This window comes from Myripristis murdjan, chromosome 17 (genome assembly GCF_902150065.1).
Source record: "Myripristis murdjan chromosome 17, fMyrMur1.1, whole genome shotgun sequence".
NCBI classification, from domain to species: Eukaryota; Metazoa; Chordata; class Actinopteri; order Holocentriformes; family Holocentridae; genus Myripristis; species Myripristis murdjan.
Window position 1 is genome coordinate 15,130,948 of NC_043996.1, and position 23,416 is coordinate 15,154,363.

The following is a 23,416-nucleotide window of genomic DNA, read 5'->3' on the forward strand; positions in this document are numbered from 1 at the left end:
ATTCATTGATTCATTATTTCACTTTTCTTCTTTTCACAGTGTCTGCAGCTTATTAAATGACACACAGATGCTGCTGTTGGTGCTACCTGCATGGCATGTTTTCCATCCTGGGCCAAGAGAATGAGCTCAGTGGGTAATGTGGATGCATAAAGCTAATCTTCATCTCCACATGTTCTTCACTGTCACTATCAGCAACTAAAACCGCCACCTGATAGCTTACAAAATTATAATGTAGTATGTTTTAGGATATTTACCTGTGGAGATGAATGACAAAATGTATTACAGCATGAATTACAAATACAATTTTAACATTGTGATTAAGTTTTGTTGAATGTCATCCATACTTTTATGCAATTTCATATTAAAAAATTATTTGAAGGTATATGTTTGTGCATATGTTTTTTCTGCTGTAATTATAGCACTGAAATTTTGTAGCTATAAAGGTAGATTTTTGCATTCATCAGTGATTTCACAAAAGTATCACAAAAATAGAAAATGCACCAGATTCATTATTTTTTGACTTGAGGTTTGCACAATTAAGGAAGGAAAACAAGTTTTCATCAGCAAAGTCAGGGGTTTGGTTTGTGAGTGCTGGCCAGATGGGTGAGTTTAATGGACTGTGGGGGCATTTCATTTACAGAGACTTACATTCTGCATCTGTTTTTTTTTTTTTTTTTAAATGTATTTCACTTGGGGGCCAGTTCATTTTATTCTTTGTTCCAGCAAACATAAAGTCCCTCCTGGTTGGATACCGTCAAGAAAATGGGTCTTCGCTTTCCGGCCCATAGTGGGATAAAAGTGCTGACAGAGAGGTAACGCACAAAATAAAGATGACAGAAAAAAGAGAAAACGAGATGTTCATGCATGATTGGTTCAACTAATGAGCGCAGATCATGTGAACATGACCTACCTTGGATGACATGGAGAGCACAAAAAGAGGACAAACACAAATTTTACATTCTGTGCCATATCCAGATTCCAAACTCCATCAATCGTTATAAAGAAAATAACAGATATTTATGAGGATAGGCGACTGTTCATATGAAACAAGGAAACATAAGCTGTAAAAATATAGAGCCTAAGAATATCTTTGGTAATTTCCTTGTTACCTGAGCTCAGCACTGAATTGTAAGATCATGATAAAGTTGCATAATTTTAGCCCTGGTTTACAGTCTTGGTAGTTGACGATAAAAGATCAAATTTTACTGTCCTAAACCATGAGAATGTGCAAAGCATAGACAACAAAATTACACTCATATGGCAATGTTATTGACAGTGCGTCCACTGAAATGTGCTGCATGGATATGTATCCAATTAAAAAGGACAGGTAGAAAATAAGGTCATTATTAATGTTTGTATAATAAGCACAGAATATATCCACATCATGCTTTAACATACAATTTTACACTTGAATCAATCTCAATCCAATCCTTACAAACAGTGACTGACCTGCAAGGGTGTGTAAGTTGTAGTCTAAAAGAGAAGATGGGACATCATGAAGGTAAAAAAAATATATATATTTGGCCGACTTGATTTCCATCGCTTTCACTCCAAGCTCTTTCAGCCAAACAGAGAATTTCAACAGAGAACAAGGGGGAATTCACACTCTTGGGCTTACATAAATGGACATGTGACACCACAGGACAAGACACCCAGCATTGTTGTATGGAGCAACATCATGGTACCACTGGGTGACTGACATGGATCAATCACACTACCAGTGCACTTGAATGCATTATTGTTCTCCTCTCTCTCTGCTGAGCTCTTATCCCACCAGACAAACACCGTGTTATTTTTCCATGATGGGTGAACGACAAATTAACTGGGTTTTACTCTACATCCTCGCACGCTGCATGTGCTGCAACATATGGGGGAACAAGTGGACAGCATATGTTGCAGAGGGCACAGTGCACTGAGGGCCCATGTTTCTATGATTAGACCCAGCCAGCTGTGCTTATGCCTTGACAGAGGCAGATTACACCTAAAGCACAGGCCAAACCAAGAAGATCCAAGACCTTGATTAATAAGATAATGGTTTCAAGGCTTAAAAAAACAAAACAAAAACAAAACAGGGATACATGGAATGGGTATTTCATTCTGTGGTGTGTTAAACACAAAGAAAACGACCATTGTCATGAGAGGTTCCACTCTCGCCATTGTTATCTTTCTGCAGTACATTCAGACACCAAAAACAAGTCTCAGATGGGGGGAGGGACTGAGCATTTTATCATACGGGGCTCACTGCACTACCATGGAGCTGCTTGAGCTGAGAGTGCCCATTACGCACAATAATGCCATTACAATGTAGCGCAACACACCGGTTCGCAGTATTTCAATGAGGTTAAAGTTCAGAACACACACATACATACACACACCTAATCGGCTCCTTACTGAATGAACTCCTGGTAAGGGTAACCCCCCCTCTCCAATCACACCCCCTCCTGCTCCCCCCACCCTTTCCGATCAGGTGATCAGCTGGCTGGTTAAGCACCTTTTTGGGGATGATCGCGATGCCAGGGGAGGTGGTGGTTTAAGCTGCCGGGCCGCAGTGAGCAGATTAAACGCTCCCGGGGAGGACAGGGCGCAGTATGGGCTGACCACTGAGAGGGAATCACTTGAGTTTTCATTGTCTTCAGTGATGGACGAGCCGAATATCCTGAGACGTCGCGGTCTGCAGGTAAATGAACGCTTGAATATTCAAAGAGCGGGTCGCGCTGACAGCGGACGGGGCTTTGGATATCGCTGTCTCCAGGCGAACGTGTTGATGTGATTTGTGCTGAAGATGCACAGCAGTGAAGGAAGCTGAGATTGAAAATGGCATTAAGATTAGGGGTTTCTCCTGTTTTTTTTTTTTTTTTTTGCCTTGGGTGTAGCAGTCTGAGGACGTCCCTATATTATTTTTGTCTACTTCCAGTTGTGATCAAATAAGGTTTATTGTTTATTCCTCAAACGCCGAGCCGGTGTTTATGTGAATTCGCCTGAAAATGTCTATGATGACTGTATTTTTCAGCATGAATGGTGCCAATGCATTTGAGTAGGCGGTGGCACTATCATTCGCAAGCCTGTGTGTTGCTTATGAATACCCACTGAAGCAATCAAGGCACATTATGCTTTTTTTTTATGAATGTGAACTGATCCATCTGTAAAATCACATCTCAACCTGACCACCTTGTGTGTCTTTTATTGAACTCCCCAGGGGTGCTTTGGTCAATCTGGTTGCCTTGGTGACTGAAGTGCAACACCCAAGGTTTCCTGAATGATTGACAGAGGCATCCCTATGATCTTCCTCTGTGTGTCATGTTTATTGCTGAGGAATGTCCAGAATGGGTACGATTCAGTGTTTTTCTCCCCCCTTGTTCATTCTGTGAATTTTGGGGGGCAGAGATTAAGTAGTGAAAGCTGCCTCCCCCATTGTTTCTCCCCACGGTCCATTATGAAAGAGATGATGTTGGATTTGTGTTGATACACCAACGTCCGCACTGGGTGTTTGCCTTCAATTACAGTGATTGGCTCCCTCTCTCACCTCATACTGACCTACAATTTAGATCGAAGTGTAGTCCTGTGATTGTCTTGATGATAACAATGGCCATTATGGTGAAATGATTCAGCTTTGGTCTCTTGTCTCCCAAAATACTGCAGCAAAACCTAGACGCAATGTAGTGTTGTGTTCGTAGAGAAACGTTCCATATGAGGATGTCTTTAAAGTGCTGTGACCTTGCCAGTAATTACAAGCAAATAAGTGATTTAAAAGGCAAACTGGGAGTGACGCCTGATTCCTGCCTGCACAGCTTCTCCCACACTCGTCTTGTTTGGATATGTGGCTTTTTCTAGACATTTATCAATCACCTTTTGAGCTGCACTGTTGTAGGTATTTTGCATGGAGAGGATGAGGTGGGTACAGGTATCCTTTTTTTTTTTTTAATGATTTTAACACAAAGTATGCCAGAATAAATTCCATTTGTAGTCTCCCTCCATTGACCGTCCTTAAAATGCTTATTAGGGAGGACAGGTTTTCAGTTGCCTTGGCTGAGAAGCAGGAGCCATGGGCTAATGAGGATTTCTATCTCAGCACACAACCCTCAGCGCTAAATGGCTGTGAAAAAGAAGACCTACTTGGCACACAAGAAACTAGGCCATACAGTAGCTAATGATCTTTATGGTGCATGGGAAAGGAGATAGGAGGGAGTGATGGGGAGAGGGATAATCACTGAAGAAAACTGCAGCTGAAAAACTGCTGTAGCCTCGGCTTTTTCAGCATCTTGTGAATGTGAAAAAGGGGGCCTGTTAAGACTGCAAAAACCTACATGTACCTTCCAATTTCACTGTTCAGTGAGGAGGCAATCTGCATCTATACTTGTGTTTTCCTCACCACAGAAACCCGTGACAGGATTGTCACAAACCAGAACACACAAGTGTCCCCTGGCCCCGACACGGAGGAGATAATGATTTGGAAACTAACCATTTCAGTGAACAGCCAACATGCCGTTCTCCTCCAACACCAGTGATTGACATCTGCATATCAAATCAAGGTGTCTGTTACCATGAAAGCACTGTAACCGTGCTATGTATTTTTATTCAGCTTAATTAAAACGTTCCTTTTCTTCCCTTACAGAAAGAGCTGAGTCTTCCACGCAGGGGAAATGTGTAAGTATTAACAAGCGACTCGTTTGGTGCTGTCTCTTTTCTCTTTTGTTCCACCTCCACCCCACCCATCCTGACCAGGTGTTATTTGTCACTTGTCAGGTTTAGTGTATGCTCGCAATGTCACAGCAGCAGACATCTATTTGGCACTTCCCTGGGAGGCAAGACCTTCTGAAGCTGCATAAAATGTTTTGCCTGAAAGTCAGAGCGGTCTCACCTCCCAGACAGGTTTTACAAGAACTTCGTGTGGAGATGGAGAGACGGATAACACACAAAACACCATGAGGACAGTCTTCATAGGACATGAGATAAAAAAAAAACAACAGCTCACCCTATTGTTTTTGGAATAAATTCACATCCATTAATACGTAATGTGATCTGTCTCTCGTGTTTGATGAATATCTGACATCTACAGTCCACAACATCATCAGTGTTTTTTTTTTTGTTTTTTTTTGATGGACACAGCTGCAGCTGAGCAAGCAAAAACTGCCTAGTGGCCGCATGGTGTTGGTTTTCCAAAGCATTTCTTTTTCCATTAATCATTTCCTCCACTAAGCCTGAGCAGTATAAATAATTGTCCGGTGATTAATTTGAATTTTACGCAGTAGTGGCAACTGGCATCAAGTCTTATCTATAGGGGAGAGACAGAGCTCGGGTGTGTGAATGAACTTACTTGCCAGCTCACTCCTCAAGCAGGAGTTGCTCCTGTTGGATCAAAATCAGTGTCACCAGATTTCATGTGTTGCTTTGTCATGATATTTGTGTGATATGTTTTATAGGATTTCTATGTTGTTGTTTTTGGGGTGGGTTATTACATATATAAAAGCTACACAGAAATAATTATCTAAGTCTGTTTACTTGCAATAATTTATTTGACATTATCAATACCAATGGTGTTGACTAGGTAAAAAAAAAAAAAAATAGAACAGTCGGTGCTAATAGCATCTTTAGGATACCACATGTCATGTAAACCTCATGACCAGCTCTTTTTTTCTTTCTTTTCCCTGTCTGGCACCATGATCCTGTTTTTGATTTATTTTTTTTTTTTTTTTGTAATTTTTTAAATGTGGTCTGACCAGCTCCTCACAAAAAGACGTTTCCTAATGACAACTTCCTGCATCACCAAGGTGCATTCAAGTGGTCCTCGTAAGCCCCCACTTCTCTGAAATCAGAAGTGGTAAATAGGTCACTGCTCTAATTTGGCTGTGCTCAAGTGCTGTTGGTGTAAGATAATAACAACAAGATGGAGCCAGTAGTAAAGCTACCCTTTAGTTGCCGTAGTTTTGTAATTTGTTTATATGTAACAAACGTAAACGTCATTCTTTGATCAAATATTGTTTTACACACCAATATGCAGTCACTTATCGTCAAGGTTTCGATGCCTTTGGCCACGTAAACATCACATCTCGGGTTGCATAGAAAGTATAGTAATTTTCCCTCCGTGTTTACCTTGTTGCTGGGTCGTTCATGCGGTGTTCTCTTTGAAATCCCGATATTTCTGACAGCGCATGAAGGCACCATTAGTCCCTCCTCTTTCCGACGTGCTGCTGACACGGTCGCTGGAAACTTTGTATCACTTTTTATGTTTTGGCTGTGATTATTGCTCGATAATGTCGTGTCCTGTGGAAGAGCGAGTGTCCCTGAGATTTTGTTGATAACGAGGGGGAAACCGGAGCGGGGATGGCTGTCGCAGTTGCTCGCTGCCCGGCTGCTGTGCCGCGGCTCCGTGGTCACTTTGTACCAACACTGAATGGAGTTTCTGCTCTCGGACACTGCGTACTGGCCTACCCCCAATAACTCCACAGGAGAGACTGTTTGACGATGATGCTGCAGCTATAAGAAGAGAATTTACGTGTCTGGATCGACTTTTTCGGTCACCACCATGTCTGACCAAAATTACTACTGGACCGTGTTGCCGAGCTACAAAACTAGTTTTGTGACTGGGGCCATGATGAAAAGATCTAAAAGGTAAAGACAACGTAGCTTGTTTTAAGGGACAGTCAACGCGATTCAGTCTGGACTAAACTGATGCAAAGCGCATTGGCGGCGTCTGTTTTGGCTCCAGTTGTCATCAGTCCCCCGCTGAGCAGTGCCATTCACAACAAGCAGCAATTTGTTGAACGTTTTATGTTGAGCTATTTGATTCATGGCACGTAAACACAAACCAAAGACGTTTTGCAGGATTGTTATCAGCAGTTTAGATTAATATGCCGCTGTGGTTTCTGTAACAGCCTACAGTATGTGTCGGTATAACATCCGCCCTAGTTTTTTTGTTTCCGACAGAGAAACGTGGCCATTGTAGACTGTTGTGGGGGCAAACTGCATTGTCTAGCAGTGCTGCCAGCTGTCGCATATAAGGACAGAAAGTCCCAAGGCTGATCAATGCACTGATATGGTGAGGGGCTGTAGACAAACGCATAGCGCAGGACGTGATTGCACTGAAATAAGTCTCTCCCTTCACTGGTTAGATTAATATAATCAGCCTCAGAGTCAATGTAATGTGTCTGTAATTCTCCTGTAAGGAGCCACAGTATGACTGTGAGCCTCAGGAGTGAATAGATAGTGAGCTTGTTAAGGCATGTTTATCTTACAGTGTGCCAGTGTGATATACCTACTGGGAACTGTGGGAATTAATTCCTTCAAAATGCATTACTGCATAGTTACTTTTTGTAAGTGGCATATAGTTACCTATGCTGATCAGCAGGCAAATTGCTCACTAATAACACTTTTGGGAATAATCTTAAAAGAAGAACTACACCCTCATATGTTACGTAAGTGCAATTTAAATCCTGACCCTAAAGATTTCATAACTACTGTATGCTGCTAATGAAATCCGTCGGGATATTCACTTGGCAGATCAAACCATGTCCTTCCCTTCATAGTTTGGGGTCATGCATCTGCTCATGCTAACACTGTGACCATGTTACTCAATTCAACACAGCATAGCTTTGAATGGAGCCCAACGAATAAATGTAGCTCTTGATTATCAACAGTCAGGAGCAACATGCAGGACTGACTCTCAGTAACCAGTATTCATCACGCCACATGGCTCTCTGCAGAGTCCCTACAAACCACTTTTGTTCCTCTAAAATATGAATAGCCTTATCACTGCTGAGTGTTGATAAAGCTGTCATGTGGTCACTCTTGTGATACAGTGATGCCTTGATGCCATTTTGCTCAGGCGGCTCTCTCCCAATGAGAAACAGGGTGTTTGTTTATTTTATATGCTGGAAGTGGGGGTTTTTCCGTGACTGAGGGTGCTCTGGATGTTTCGGAGCTTCAGTCTAGCCCTTATTAGCTCTCCCTTCTCTAAGCCTGTTTGAGTCATTTTGGGTTGGGGGCCATGTGCTGCGTGAATCTGCCTCAGTGCCGACCCCAAAACGTCAAGCTCAGTTGTCGTCTGAGCTCCTCAATTATTTTAGGCCACTGCCAGAGAGAGACAGCATCAATATTACCAGGGAGAACATCAGCAACAAAAGAGCAGCATCTCTTGGGAATGCAAAAACAAATTGAAAAGGAAAAGTGTGTTTTGTAAATCAAAAATTGTGCACACATAGAGCAAGGATCAGTGTCGACAGAGGCCTGCGATCTGTGGATATCTATCTATCTTTTATCTAAAATGGCTGCTTCACATGAGCAATATTAGAGTAACTTAGAGATTGGCCGAAGAATACATTTTTTTTACATGGATAGATTTTCAACAGTGATATAGCTTTGACGAGTGTTGCTTCAGCAGTGTCCACATTGACTGCAGTCTGGACAACAGTGCCACACCTTTGTTACACGTACTGAACCTGCATCCCACTAAAGGTCCTTTGCCAGCTTACCAAATGTCCCTGCATGTTATCCGTGAGTGAGTGAGTGAGTGAATGACCAAAATTTGCCACACATAGCCCCCAGTGGCAGTCCCACGCTTGCCATGGGAAAAAGATGTTTCCTAAATCATAGCCGACAACTGACTTGCAGATGCATCTGTCAAGAACTGCAGAATCACTTAGTGTGGCAGCTGGAACAGTCTCAAAATGACTGTTGACATCATATGCCAAGCTTGGACAAATTGCATGAGCAAAGAGGAACATTGGCTGCAGGTTGAAGCTCAGTGACAGGGAGAGACGGACACTTAACTCTTAGCTAAACGCCACAGGACTGCAGCCCGAAAAGACACAGCCGAGTTGTGTCTGTGACACGTTCTCAACAGAAACTGTATAGCAAAAGCGTCACAACAGTGTTATGTATGTAACCACCTTTATCTATCACTGAGAAGAGATATTTGACTTAGTGCAAGGAGCATTTGGACAAGATCGTGGTGAATCTGTCACGTCACATCACTCAACCAAAGACTCTCAGGGCGCTGTACAGGAGCCAGATGATGATGCTCCCATACGCACTGCTAAACAAATTCAAGTTAGTGTCAGACACCTTACATGACCCTTCCCATCAGCAAATATAAACCTAAAGTATCCTTTAATGAAAGAACCTCATTAATCTTTTGAAAAACTAGAGGCCTTTCCACTCGGGAAAAAAAACAAAAAAAAAAAACGCTCCAGTATCTCTTCACAGTTCAGACTTTTACGACACTATTCAGAAAACGCTGAAGCTGTTCTGATGGCAGATGGTTGCCATTGCTCATTAATTATCTTATGCTCATATATTATGAGGTGTTTGCATTATTTTGGCCACCCCTCAAATACGTATCACTGTTATTTTTCTGCTACCTGTCTGTAAGGACTTTGACCTAGTTATCCGGTGCTGACAGTTTGCCAGACACAGCATAATAAATGCTTTTTGTGTTTGTGTGTGTTTGAACTGGGTGTGTGTGTATATGTAAATATTTTTATATCAGTGATTTCCTTATCTTAATCAGCACCCTAGGTTCATAGGTTGACCGTGTTTGTGTCTGCCGCTCCTTGGCTGTATACTGCACTAATAAACTCTCATCAACAAGCTGTGCATAGAAAAATACAACAAACGTATCTAGCCACTGGGGTATCTTGTTTGTAATTCTAATAACCTTGCATAAGCAAATGTTTTCTCTGTTTTTATTTTTTTCCCCTCCTCTCATAGTTCCCGTAACAACAAGAGACGGAGCCTGGCAGTCGGTACTCCTTCGCCCACACTCTCACGACCACTCTCACCCCTCCCGCTTTCCACAGGTACTTGTGTGTTATTTTTCAGTTGTTTGTCTGCTCGGCTCAGTGTGTGACACAGTTGGCAATTACATCGGAGGTTCAATACACACAGACACACTAACACAGATCCCAAGCAGACGACCACGTGAGGCTGGAATGATGAGGTGAAGCGTTCATCTGTGGCAGCTGACATCACGACATTAGCTCTTTTATCATGTGCATGTATGTCACAAGACTTGAGCTGTGTTTCCTCCCGTGTGCCCACTGGGTTTTCATTCCTGGTGATTATAATGTGTACATAGTGCACAAGATCTTTAATGCTATTTTTTGCCCTCCTCAAAGCTTCTTTTCAAAATGCGTCTTCCTCCAGGCTAGCCATGCCCTGTTCCAGCCTTTTGAATTACTGTGTTCCTACTCATATCCTCTCTACACCCACTTTTCGTAAATTTCTAAATGACTCAGGGGTCTGGCATTGCTTTCCTCTTTGGGCTTTGGTGGTCACAGTGGCATCAAAAACACTTTATTGGTGCCTTCAGTAATAATTGCTTGGCCGACAGCAGGACTCCTTGTTGTTTTGATTAGTCTGGGAAGACAGTTTTATTTAAATTCAGTGGGAGCAGTGGCTTCTATTTTGTCAGGAATGAAAACATTTGATAGTTTCGGACTTAAACTAAATGAGCTCGAGCCAATTGCAAATATTCAAGGATGACATGATCATTGAGCAATTGAGTAAAAAAAAAAAACAAGGCATACAAGTTGAGCAATATTGTAGCAGTAGAATATTCTACATAACAACCGGTGAAGTGTTTTTATATACTGTGGCCAAATCTTTCAGATTTCAACATTTTTTTTTTATCAGTTTGTGATTGATTGTGTGTTTCTCTAGCTGGAAGCAGCCCATCAGAAAGCCCCAGAAATGTCTCTGCCAGCACCTCTGCCAACTTCCAGTTTGCCCGCAGGTAAGAACTAAGTCAAATGCCTCTTCCTGGCTTTGGTTTGAGGTGTATGAGCGCTGTTCTTAGTTACTGCAATACTGTTTTCTCCAAAAGCTGAACTGGAAATTGGTAAAACTGGTTCAATTCAGAACCCAAGCAAAGACATCTTGATTTTATATGAATGGCACAATAGAAAATTAACTCAAAGGCAGAATGAGAAGGATTTGTTGCTTGTGGTTTGTAAACACAACATTCATTCAAGTTTTTGTTTAGTTTAGGATGGTGACAGTGAAATGACCATCTGAAATATAATATCACCATCCTAGGAAAAAATTGTACCTGCCTGCACCTGCCTGCTCAAACAGGCCAACACCGTGTTACTCTTCATCCTCATCCTCTCCCACAGTGCTCGCCAGCGGGTGAAAGCCAACCCCAGATTCACTCTTGCTGTGGAATCAGTTTTATCCGTTTGGCGTTTCACCTTGCTCTATTTCCTTTTGTCTGCGGTCTCTGTTCACTGTTTTTGTAGCTTTCTATTGGATGTCGAGCTATTGATCTGGCTCTGTGTGCTGTTATTGGCTGAGAGCTACACAGCCACATCACTCTTCTAGTGGGTCATAAGTAATGTTTGAGAGAGATAATTTTCTTATCAGTCTGTACTTTTTTTTTTTTTTTTTTTTTTTTTTTGAGGAAATCCTACTCATCCAGCCTTTAACTTTCTCCAAAAATACACTGATTAAAAATGCACATCTCAACTTTTGAGAAACCAGTGGCTCGTTCCTCACTGTTTGGGTGTGATCTGTTAAAGCTGCTGTCATTCCAAGTTGAAAGAGTTGAGGGCGTGAGGAATAAGCCCCCACAGAAATACATTTAAATCTGTATCTCATGCAGAGGAAGTAATGATCTCATTCTCAGTGAGAGCGCCAGAAAGCCAAGCCTCTTGATTAGTGACTTTCTTGCAGCAGGATCAAGTGATGCACAACAGAGCCATAGCCAGCTCAAAAAGCCTTCAAAAAGGGATCAGCCACATAGCTTGCTTATTTGAAGCTATAGTCTAGTGAATAAATTATCTCTGTAGGCAAAAAGATGCAAAAAGAATCATGGGAATTTGTTTTTGGAGGAAACGGAGAAGCATGAATAATGAGCAAGCCCTGGCGCGGCCTGTTAGCCCCTGTGGTGGGAGAAGAAGCAACGGAGAAGCAACCAGCCGAAAGGCCCCAGGGCCACTTGCTGGACATCAGTCTTGGTATTTATCAAGCCAATTAAGGCGGAAAGTCAGTGCCTGCGCTTATTACTTGGAGCTGTGGCTATTGTGGGAGAAACTGCACTGAGCTTGCCCACTCGTTCAGTCATCTTATCACATCAGAACTGTGTAGAGTTACTGGGCTTTAGCAGAGCAGGAACTGGAACTGGCATCCCCGTCCAGTGGCAGGACACATCGTCCTGACGCCAGTTAGGTTTGATAAAAGTGGAATTCTTTTAACTTGGTTTTCAGCATTTATGGTAACTGCAGCATTTTGACAATGGCATTTATTTACAGTAGACAGTTCATGATGATGAGTAGATGCCTAAAGTTTTTAAAAAATAGCTTGAGAAAAAGCGGATTGTGTTGTGTAGACCGAGGTGATTTATATTCACTGCTGATTTACAACATTTTAAGTTGCAGGCTGGGTGTCGTTGATATTGTATGGATATTGTGATTATGAGACTGGCAATCAGATAGATAGATGGATAGATACTAATTTAGACATGCAGTAGCCCAAAATGAAAAGTAGACACAATACGACAAATATACTCAATACAGATTGGTGATACACACTGTCTGTAGCTTGCAACCATAAAAATAAAAATTAGGCTGGAACAATAAGAGTTAAAAATTGAAAAACGTATTGAAAGGCGCATATTGGTCTATAGCAATCAGCATAGACCTGTAGAGTGATTTACCCTGTAACAAAAAAATAATTATTCTAACCCTAAATTCACTTTAACAGTAAACATTAACAATTGTAACAATCACAATATCATGAAATGGCCTAAGTGTTGTCTTTTCCTGGTTTTGAAGATTTCTAGCTGTTTTATTAATTCCCACTACCAGCTTGGTCATTATATCCACATCCAGTGATTGTTTATCAAGGTGTCTTGTGAGTAAATATTGTATAAAAGCACCAGTAGTCATCCCTTCAGTATTGTCACAATATTGACATCAAGGTATCTGGTTAAAGGTATTGTGATATTTGATTTTGTCCGCACCGCCCAGCCCTAGTTGCAGTGTAGCGTGGTGTCAGCCTCAGAGGGGAGGGAGGACGTCTCTTGAAAGTATTTGCCTGGCACAAGCCTGCATGACTCACCTAAATTTATTGAGGCTTTTTAAGCTGCCAGTATGTGGACAGATGCTGCGCCTGCACTTTTCAGAGCTCCACTGGGTGCATTTGTTATTCACAAGCCATATAGTCCTGCTGTTTGTGCAATTATTTTCTGATGTAAAGATAAAATGACCACACATGTACTAGCTAGGGATGCTGGCAAATCCCAGGAGTTAAGATCTTTGAGTTGCTGCATATCCTTGTCCTTGAGAATATTTTTACTATATCCTCGGGATGTCATCAATCTCTAATCAGAGCAGGATTGCCAACACTGTGACCCACGGTTTTTTCTGCTTTGCACCCTAGGCATTGGCTGTAACATTGAATTAAATCCCCTCTTTTTAATCTCAGCCCCTATCTTTTTAAGCCCTACGGGACCTTAATACGCCAACATAGTGACGGTAGCAAGGCATTTCATTCAATAACACATGGAAGATGCCACAAACATTGGATATGAACCAGATGAGACACACACATATCTAATAAAACCCGTTAATCCTTGGTTCACGCTCACACTTTCCCAGCAACAGAACCCTCCCAATTTCATTATGTCGCCTGTGATTTACTGACACGTCCGCCCGAGAGGTGCTTTCTGTGAGGAACCTTTGGCCAGCCGTGTCATCCCAGACTGAATACTCGAAGCTGTCGAGGAAATTGGGCCATGTCCTCACAGTGACTCCATGCCATATTGGATAGTTAAGTAGGGGGGCGATGAAGAGGGAGGAAATGTGTGAACGGTTACAAGTGGAGCCGAAAAACATAAGGGCTGAGGTTTGTGACAGGTTGTTAGAAGAGTGGGCGCTTGTTTCTGGGCGTAAGTTGGTGTGTATCTGTGGGTGCAGACAGTTTGTGCATACATGGGGAAAAAATTTTGTTTGTGTGTGTGTGTGTGTATAATGAGTCATGTAGTAGGTGTCTGTGGGTCACAGTGCTGCAATGTGATAGCAGCTTGGCAGGTGTTCAGCAGCCCACCACTGGCTGTGAGCTGTGACAGACAAACAGGACTGTGACTGTGACAGCCAGGCTTAGACTGTCACTATCATTAAACAGTGTTTGTTTTCTCTCTCACTCTGTCTCCCTGCCTCTGTCTGCCCCCCTTCCTCCCTCTCTCTCCCTCTCTCTCTGTCTATCTCTCTCTCTCGCTCTATTTGTGTCCATGTTTTCCTCTCTGAATCCATTTAGCCAACTGGCTCGTACTGAAAGGTAAGAAAACAAGTCATTATTTTCCCCTTTTATTACTACAATTTAGATTAATGACAGTTACACTTTCAATTCGTTAAATGATTGTTTGTTTGGTGTTTTTCAGCTCAGGCCACATCAAAATGCTCATAGCACAACCTCGGCGCCAGCTTTAGTGATAAGAAACCTACCACTCTGCTGCAGCTTCTTCCTGCCAGCCAACAGGATGCTCGTTTTAGGCCTCAAAAAAACATACATAAATGTTTTTGAATGTCTTTGAAGCGGAAAACATAAAGCACAGACAAATACATCCTGAAATTTGCCACCCAAAAATAGTTACCAACAGTTATTTCTAACAAGTTTTGTGTAGCATTCATGATGATATGTTGATTCATATGTATGTACACCATACTGCTGTGTCTGACGCTGCCTTGATGGGAACTTGGACCATCACAGTATCTGTCCTGTAACCTTCCAATCTGCGATAACATGCCGTTCATGGTGTCACCTCCAATTAAATTAATACCCACAAGAAGAGGTAACTCTTCACAGGGAATACCAAATAATGAGCATCTATTTTTCAGAAGCTGACACTGTATACGCCATGATGTTGAAATTTACAAGAGGTCCAAGAATGCTGACGTCCAAGTTCCTGCGAACGCAGCGTTAGTCGACTTAATCACAATGGTGTGGATGTATGAAAGGCAAAGTAGTATCGTAAATGCTGTTAGGAGGTAACATTTGCAATCACTGTTTGGGTGGACAGTTTGAAGATGTAGGTGCCGTGAATTTCTCTGTTTTCAAAAAGTACATTTATAATGTTTCTTGAGGCTGAAATTGAGGGCCCTGTGGGATAATGTTGAAGGCTAACAAGAGGCTACAACAGAGTTGAATGGCTCTCATCACTACGGCTTGTGCTAAAGTTGTGCTAAATACAGTAATAAATAAATGATGGGTATCAACAATTCAATACAGTACAGATTGAAAAATAGCAAACCTATCCTGTGACAAGTTATCCTTTTTCTCCGACCTTGTGTTATTAAGCTTGTGCAGCAACATTTGGGCAAATAATTAGCAGTAGAAGTGTTGGAGAATGGAGCGAGTCAGAAGGATGAGTTTTTGCAAGTCATAACCAGCCTGTTACTGTGTTGCCTCTATAGAGCGGATGGACGAAGGTGGTCAGTGGCCTCTGTTCCCTCCTCCGGCTACTGCACCAACCCACCCAGTTCATCGGTTTCTGTAAGTAGAGTGTGTTTCTCTGCCTCTCTCTTCATCTGCCTGCCAGCATCAGTGTCAGTGAGGCCTCTCTCTCTCTCTCTCTCTCTCTCTCTCGCTCTCTCTCTCTGTATCTCTCTCTGTCTCTCCTATTCATCAAATATTCAACCTCTTTCTAAAACACCGTCATGGGAGCGTTTAGGTCCTTGTGCCACTAATACTCAGTGTATCAGTCAGGCAGATGTTCACTGGGCCGTGGTGTCTTGTAAAACTATGGCAGAAGCTGGCTGAGCTGTAAATCTAGTTAGATTACATACAGAGTAGGTTTTGAAAGGTAATAAAGCCCAACTTTAAAAGGGTGCTGATTTATTGTCTATCAAGGTTTGAGTAAGTTGTTTTCTGAAAGGCTTGTGCGCCCTCGCTGTATTCTGGATGATTTGTGTGTGATGATGCATATTAAAGGAGCAGTTCTCCCAAAATACACAAAATGCTATTTTCATATGTACCCCGAGAGCAGTCTGTCTCTTCAGATAGTTTCTGTGTGATTTCGTCGATTTACCCAATCCGATGCTGTCTTATCCAAAGAACATCAGCAAACTATATCCATCTGCCCTCAAGGAGTATGAATTCAGGACGGATAGTTACAGTTTGTGGGTGTTTTTCAGCAGGAAAGTTAGCAATAGATCTCTTCAACTCAGATGGCTTTGGATTATGCCAAGCTATTGGTACTGAGTTTTCCACATGTGATTTTTTTTTTTTTTTGAGCTCCACAAATGAATGCCGATCCTGCCCTGTTGTATTGGGGTACTCGAAGACAGGGAAGATCACAGCAGACTGAAAAGCTCACCATATCACACAGAAACTATCTGGATGGATAGATTTTAGTAAGGTTAAGACACACGTTTTTTTTGGTATTTTGGGTGAACTATCCTTTACTTCTTGACCAGCAGCTCAATGCAAACACACTCAGGCATCCAGTGTTAGAGTGGTAGACATGTCTCAACCTGCAAAAGCTCAAAATGGTTGAACTGTCCTAGACTGACATTGTAACCTAGGTTAAACTGATATACATCATATCTTATGTTTTGCAAGACGTGTACAATTTTTATTCAGCAAAGTAACTAGTAACTGCTGCCAACAGATAAATGTAGTGGAGTAGAAAAGTACTATAAACTATAAACACCATGACCTCAAAATTTTACTAAAGTACAGTAGCTGAGTAAATATACTTAGTTTTATTTCCACCTGTGGTTGAATTAGGCATCACACTCATTAGTAATAGTAGTAATAGTAATTTTACATTAATAATGTAAATTCATGCTGTTGTAAAGCATACTCTGCTGTCTTCAAGACCTTTTTAGGAGAGTGCCCCAGTGATTTGAGCTGTAGTTCGGGCACTTCATCTTAACCACGGGAAAGTACGGAATTGCAGTAGTGTTATTTATTTTTTTTTCCTGGATGACATCACACAAGCGTGGGACTGGATGGCGTTGCGCATTTCTGCACTCGGCCTTTCCTTTTTGCAGGAAGTCAAATGAATGTAGCCGGCCGAGCTAGCTAGCTACACCGGTGAGCTGTGTGTTGATGGTTTCTGTGGTGATTATCTTGACACTTTTCTGTTGAAAGTCACTGCTCAAACTGCAGCTGGGCTCATAAAAACAATAACCAGGTCCTCTGTCACGGCTGTAATTTTGTATGGCCAGCCACATGGCTTGGAGACGATGAGGTCAGCCCTCCCACACAATGCCTCATTCACGGCCGCTGTCAGTGAGATCTTTATGCTGCGCTTGCTTGGCACTGATGCCTCTCTGGTTTCCTCCTCAGGGTATCTCTCTCCTCCTCTTTCTCTCACTTGTTTTCTCTCTCTTCCTTGCTCTTTCTCTGCTTCCCCCACCCCTGTCTTTTCCATATGTCTCTGTTTCTCTTGTTTTCCCTCTGTTTTTCCCCTTACTTATTTTCTCTGTATGCTCGTCTCCTTCCTCCTGTCAAATGAGCTTGCTCGGCTTCCCTTTGCCCTTCCTCCAGTGAAACACGAGATCCCAGCCAGGCGGGGATTCTCATAAATTCCGGCTGCGTGTCACACATTTTGGTTTGGAAAGAGAAAATGAATGCATACATGGCCAACAGCCGTGCTGCCTGCCTCGGGGCATGCTGCAGAGGGAAAGAAAGAAATCCTGTTTCAGGAGAACAGAACACTAAAGCTAACTGAATCCTTTTTTTAAGACTGAAAAGGGATTTATGGTGTTGTGCTTTGTTGTAACCTGACTCTCGCGGCATGGGCTGATGTCCCTGTTAAGCGTGACATTTAATTCAGATCTATACCGCAACATGACAGCCTTTAAGGTTTTGAGCATGAACCAGCTAATGAGTGAATGTGAGAGAGTGTGGTGTGCTTCTTTTATCAGAGGAAGCCTTTTAACACAGGATGTTTTGTATCTTCAAAGCTGCAGAGTCAAAACCTGAGGAAGAAAAGTAGATTAAGAGAATCAATATATCTGTAATTTATTTGTACAAATGTGCAAAAAAAATGTAGAATAAAAGAAGTAAAGTTATGTAGCTGTAGGTTATTCTGGGATTGGCATATTGTATCGGCGTATTGACCTCAGTGCATGACTTTCTAGATATTAATCTTTCAATCACACTGTCCTCTCTTTTCATATATTTTCTCTTGAGTTACATTTTTTAAAACTGTCTTTTACACACATTGATTTTTTTTTTTTCTTTTTCTCCCTCAGTCCTCCTCTTCCCAGGAGTTGTTGCACCAGTTGCCCCTCCAGCCCACGCAAGATGACCTCCACTTCCTGTTCAAACACTTCCGGAGCACCGAGAGCATGGCGGACGAAGAGGGAGCGCAGCCCTCGCCCCCCGTCAGGCTCCGCTCACGCAGCCTCAGGTAGCTTGGCGTCAACTCATCAGGCAGTAACTTTGTAGCACAGATGTGGCCATGATTGTTACAACCTGTCATAAAATTCTCACAGGCAGATGGAGCTGACATTATGGGGCCTGATGCTGTTGTTACTAACTGGGAAAAAAAATGCAATTGAGCCATAATAAACAAGCCGTAATAGTCAGGTACACATAATAGGTACACCAAGCTATTTTTTTCTTTTTGTTTTTTACTTTATCTACCTATATAGTTCCTTCTTGGCTGTTGCCTACATGTGGTCCCTCTTTTTTCCTGCTTCCTCTGTGAAATGTTTGTTTAACCAACATCTAAGCTTCTGTTGTTGCTTTGTTGCCCCACAGTGCTGGGAAAACTCTGTTGCACTAATGGAGGATAGATTCAGGGTGGTGGGATTTGTACAAAGGCTTCCCCTGTACACCCCCTGCTGGAGCTTTATGTAAGGAATAATGTACTGCTTGCAATAATGACCGGCTCCTTCCTATTACATAGGCACTTACCCAACACATTCATCGTTTGACAAAACATGTTGGATTAAAAATACTATATTATTGCAAGCTATTTTACAAGCTTCTTTTTGTGTAACAGCCTACACTGCAGCAGACCTGTAACCATAAAAATGTAAACAAACCCAGGAAGACTGAGACCCAGCTCCTAATCAGCAATCAAACATTTCATGATCTTTGAATAAATTAAAAGTCATAGTGGGAAATTCTTCTGTGTTTCTAACCTCGGTTTGCGTTTGAGTGTTTGTCTGCAGGAACCAAACACTGTGTTTGGCACAAAGCAAATTATTTTGAGTAGAGATCAACAAAATCTACCGGCTTCTCGACTGCATATGCGATGAGATGAAATGCGAAACAGCAGTCTAACAGCCCTCAGAGTGCGTTCAGCGGCCAAAAGTTAAGCATTCCAAAAAGCTGTGTAGTAAAGTGTGATAATGTTATATAAGTATACAGTATGAAACATTGTTCCTAAGCAAGCTCAGCACAGTCACAAGTTTGGCTGGTGGGAGGATTTTGAACATGGTGGGATGGTAGTGCTTGTGGGCCTGCAAAAGAAAAAAAAAAAAATCACTGCGCACTGTTGATCCGCTGGATTAGCTCATGCCATCTCCTCAAATTTTTAGCATCACTGTGCTCATAAAAAAACTTAACTAACTTCTCGGCACCCGTAATGGCTCCAGCAGTGGTGGGTTTTGAGGTCGCTGGAGACATTTATGATGGGCTGAGGAGGGTGGTGGCGTGGTCTTGATGTGGCCTGGTTCCTCTGTGGCTTGTCCCTGCTTGTGTTGGCGTGGACAGCCGCACACACAAACTCTAACGCAAACAAATAATACACACACAAATACACAAACTGGACTAGAGACGGTATTAGATAAACTCACATTCATGCAGAAGTGGTTTTCTTCGAGATAAGAGGGACAGGGGCACCAGTGGTCAAAAATAAGATGTTTCAATAAGGTGTTTATTACTTTTGACAGATCAAGTTTTAAATACAGATGTGTTTCAAAAGTTTTTAAATGTTGCAATCGAGTGCATGCCAAAAGCTTGCTGTGACTTTCGTGTCTACAGCCAGTTAGGCCTAGTACACTCTATAGTTTATACCCAGAGGAAAGATTGATGGGTGTACTTATAGAATATACACACCCCATAGTTAGGTTTTCAGCTGCGTGCGTTTAGAAATGGAAAGTCAAGTTTGCACAATCCCGGCAGCAGCCTAATTCCAGCATGACCAGAGCGAAAACTGTTCTAAGATTATGTAGCTTATGAAATTTATGTAACCTCGTTTTGTAATGCAGTTAAACACCAGCTTTGAATTGCTGCACACATTGGCACTCACACTTGCCTTGAAATTGGCCACAGACAACTGTTGATCTGTCTCTGAAATAGTATCAGAGGGCGTGTGCAGCATTTCATATTACCCTTAAATAGTCCCCGGGAGTTTAACTGGTAATGTCGCTCTCACCGGACTGAATGTGCAACTGTCGCCGTTACCCTGAAATATTTATGTGCTCGTAACATTTTAATGTAGTTACTTGTAGCATCTGACATGTAGGGTCATCAGTATTTTTAACATTGTTGATGACAGCACATTGATTTGTAAAAGGTATGTAGAGTTCACATGTAATTGAAACCCGATTTGCACAACAGATGCAGTCATGGATACTGTAGATGAGAAATGGATCTGAATCATAAACGCATCAGCTTCAAACATGATGTGTTTATGAGTCAGGCAGTAATAAACACTTGGGATAAAGCACAGACAGTTTACTTATAAGAACTGACCTATAAGGATTTACTTGAAGAAACAAAACAAAACAGGAGTTGTTAATGTTAAATGTGTCCCTATAGCGCAGGCCTCTCACACACCTCCCCCCCTTACTTTAGTGGTTTGTGGTTGTGTGTCACGTTACTTTTATCTCATTCAAATTTTTGGTCTCCATCTGCGCAACCCAAATAAGATACTTCCTGTCGTTTTATATCTTGTTGTCTGTTTTAACATGTCCGTTTTGCCTGTTTCTCCTCCAGCCCTGGGCGGACCTGTGGAACATTTGACAATGAGATTGTCATGATGAATCACGTTTACAAAGAACGCTTCCCCAAGGTATGCTGAATGCTTCTTGAGCCTCTGGTCTCTGGTTCTCCAAATGAAATTCTCTTCCTGTCTCTGTGGCTGTCTCTCTCTTCCCTTTTTTCCTCATTTCTTTCTCTCTCAACACCAAAACCATACAGCAGTATCAAAGCACCTGTTAAATCTCTTAAATTCATCCATCAAACTATATTTAAAACTTACTAAAACTCAGTATTAAGCCCTTAAACATGTTGGTTTGCATTTTCAGTATTCATGGCGTCTTATTCTGTTTGCGCAGTTTAAATGACGTTTCCTCGTGGTTCTCCTTTCCTTCGTTATTCCTCAGGTTACAGTTTGGGTAATACTATCACACTTTATTTATCACCATTTTACATAAAGTCTTCCTCCCTTATTGTGTCCCAGGCGACAGCTCAGATGGAGGGTCGCCTGCTGGACATCATTGCAGAGTGTTCTCCAGGCAGTGCCCTGCCCCTGGCTGACGGCGTGCTGGGCTTCATTCAGCACCAGTTGGTTGAGCTTGCTAGAGACTGCCTGGACAAGTCCCAGAAAGCCCTCGTCACCTCCAGGTACTTCGTGGAGCTGCAGGAGAAACTGGAGAAGCTGCTGCATGAGGTGGGCGTTTCTCATCTTTCAGATTCTGAGAAAAACTAAACTTAAATGTTCTCACTTGTTTATTCATTATAAAAAGTTCAAAACAAAGGAAAGGAAACCTTGGACAACCTTGGATGTAACTGGTGATGTAAAAGAAGAAAAACAAAAGATTACACTTAGTGCTAGAACTCATTTTTAAAATTTTACTCATTTATATTCATCGCTGACTCATTATGATGATGACTTCTGTAAAATGGAAAAGCTGTGTGGTATGAGGGCTGTGTATTGGCGACAATCTGGTGATATGATATGTATCACGAAACAGAGGTTACGATTCAATGTATTGCGATATATTGTGATACTGTAAGCAAGGTGATATGTTGTGATTTTTTTTTAAGTATCTCATTTTTGGAAAACTGATAAATGCCTGTTGTTGTTGTCTTTATTAAAGACAACAACAATAAAAACAGGAACTGAGGAAACCCTATCATAAATCTCATCAATTTGGAATGAGGAAACACCAGAGGCAGGATTAAAATCAATAAGAAACAGATTAAACTCGAAATAGCACAGTAAAAGCACTAATAAAATGAGTAAGGTATGAAAAATGAGATAACAAACAAACAAATAAACAAATACTCCAGACAGTAGATAAAAAGCAAATGAAACTGTGAACTGTTTCTCACCATACACATGAAAAGAGACAGTATTTGCAGACACAGTGCCACTTTGTTGTGGATGTAATTGAGTTTAGTCATCAATCGTGTTGCTCATCAGCTGCTAATCATCCTCGGGATACACATGTTAGCGGTGTGATGGTGAATTAGAGAATTGTGCTCGGAGCAAAACAATGGCTGCATCTTGGCATGACCTACTTCTTGAGATTTTGCTGCATTTTATTAAGTGACAACTAGCCCATCCATTTCTAGTTTTTCCCACTTTACACTCGCTTGCCAAAACCTCTGATGGATGTCATCACTTATTCATGCCCCAATCAATTTTTAATATCAGTCGTGGACAGTAGTCGAGTTGTAAAAAAAAATTCAGGGGGGATGGTCAATTTTTTTCACTTGATGAAAAGTGAGGATGGCAGTTTTACAGGGGGGATGATTTTGACCGTTTTTATTTCAGGGGGGGTGCCATCCACCCGCATCCCCCCTCAACTCGAGTACTGGTCGTGGATATGTACACATAGTTTCTTGCAGGGTTCTCCGTGAGGGTATTAGTTTTGTAGATAATGTCTTAACAGCTTCCCAATCCCACTGTCACTCAAAACTGTATGCTTTATAACTGCTGAATCAATATGCAACCACCATGTAAAGAAAGGATTTTCAGTACACTAATATAAAAGTTCTCTCAGTTAATTAGGGCGTGACAAAAAGGCTTAAACTAAACAAAATAAATGCTAAAAGTTCACATAGAGGCAGAGTAGCTTCCACAAGTGGTTACTGCACCTATACCAGTGAAGCATTTTTGATCAGATCAGGGAATAGACAGATTGGAGGCCTGAAGTCTAAGATGATTTTCACAAACTTCAAGCAACTTAATTCAGAGGCCAACTGTGATCAGAAGCCTTTTTAGCTTTAAATTTACTTTGATCAGAACTTGATCATTATTGATGTTGCGGTGGAGATGGAAAACAGACTAAATAATATCCTCTTTAATATTTTTAAATTTTTTCAGTATTTGTTAAGTATTTTTTTTGGACTGTGAAATAATCAAGAGATAACATTAAACTGACATTGTTGACATGTTGCATGATGTTGCATGATGTCAACCAAGATGATATCCTTCAGCCTGTCAGTTTATGCAATGCAACACCAAACCCATCTTGTATGTTGTTATTGTACAAAATGTCACTAATGT

At 41.6% G+C, this 23,416-nt stretch overlaps 1 protein-coding gene across 4 annotated transcripts in view; it reads left to right on the top strand.

Annotated features, from left to right (window-relative positions):
* The first annotated feature begins 2,515 nt into the window (after positions 1-2,515).
* The window catches only part of mast3a (microtubule associated serine/threonine kinase 3a), a 39,410-nt gene continuing 18,509 nt past the window's right edge, over positions 2,516-23,416 (top strand). For 2 of the 4 annotated variants that reach the window (XM_030074279.1, XM_030074280.1), the window contains exons 1-8: positions 6,189-6,609; positions 9,706-9,794; positions 10,657-10,729; positions 14,251-14,271; positions 15,408-15,486; positions 18,198-18,355; positions 20,896-20,971; positions 21,362-21,571. In XM_030074279.1, the coding sequence (XP_029930139.1) occupies positions 6,524-6,609; positions 9,706-9,794; positions 10,657-10,729; positions 14,251-14,271; positions 15,408-15,486; positions 18,198-18,355; positions 20,896-20,971; positions 21,362-21,571 (792 nt within the window). In that variant the 5' untranslated portion in view covers positions 6,189-6,523. Of the gene's footprint in view, positions 2,678-4,612; positions 4,645-6,188; positions 6,610-9,705; positions 9,795-10,656; positions 10,730-14,250; positions 14,272-15,407; positions 15,487-18,197; positions 18,356-20,895; positions 20,972-21,361; positions 21,572-23,416 lie in introns of those variants that run through there. The other 2 variants (XM_030074281.1, XM_030074282.1) reach the window with 2 other exon arrangements.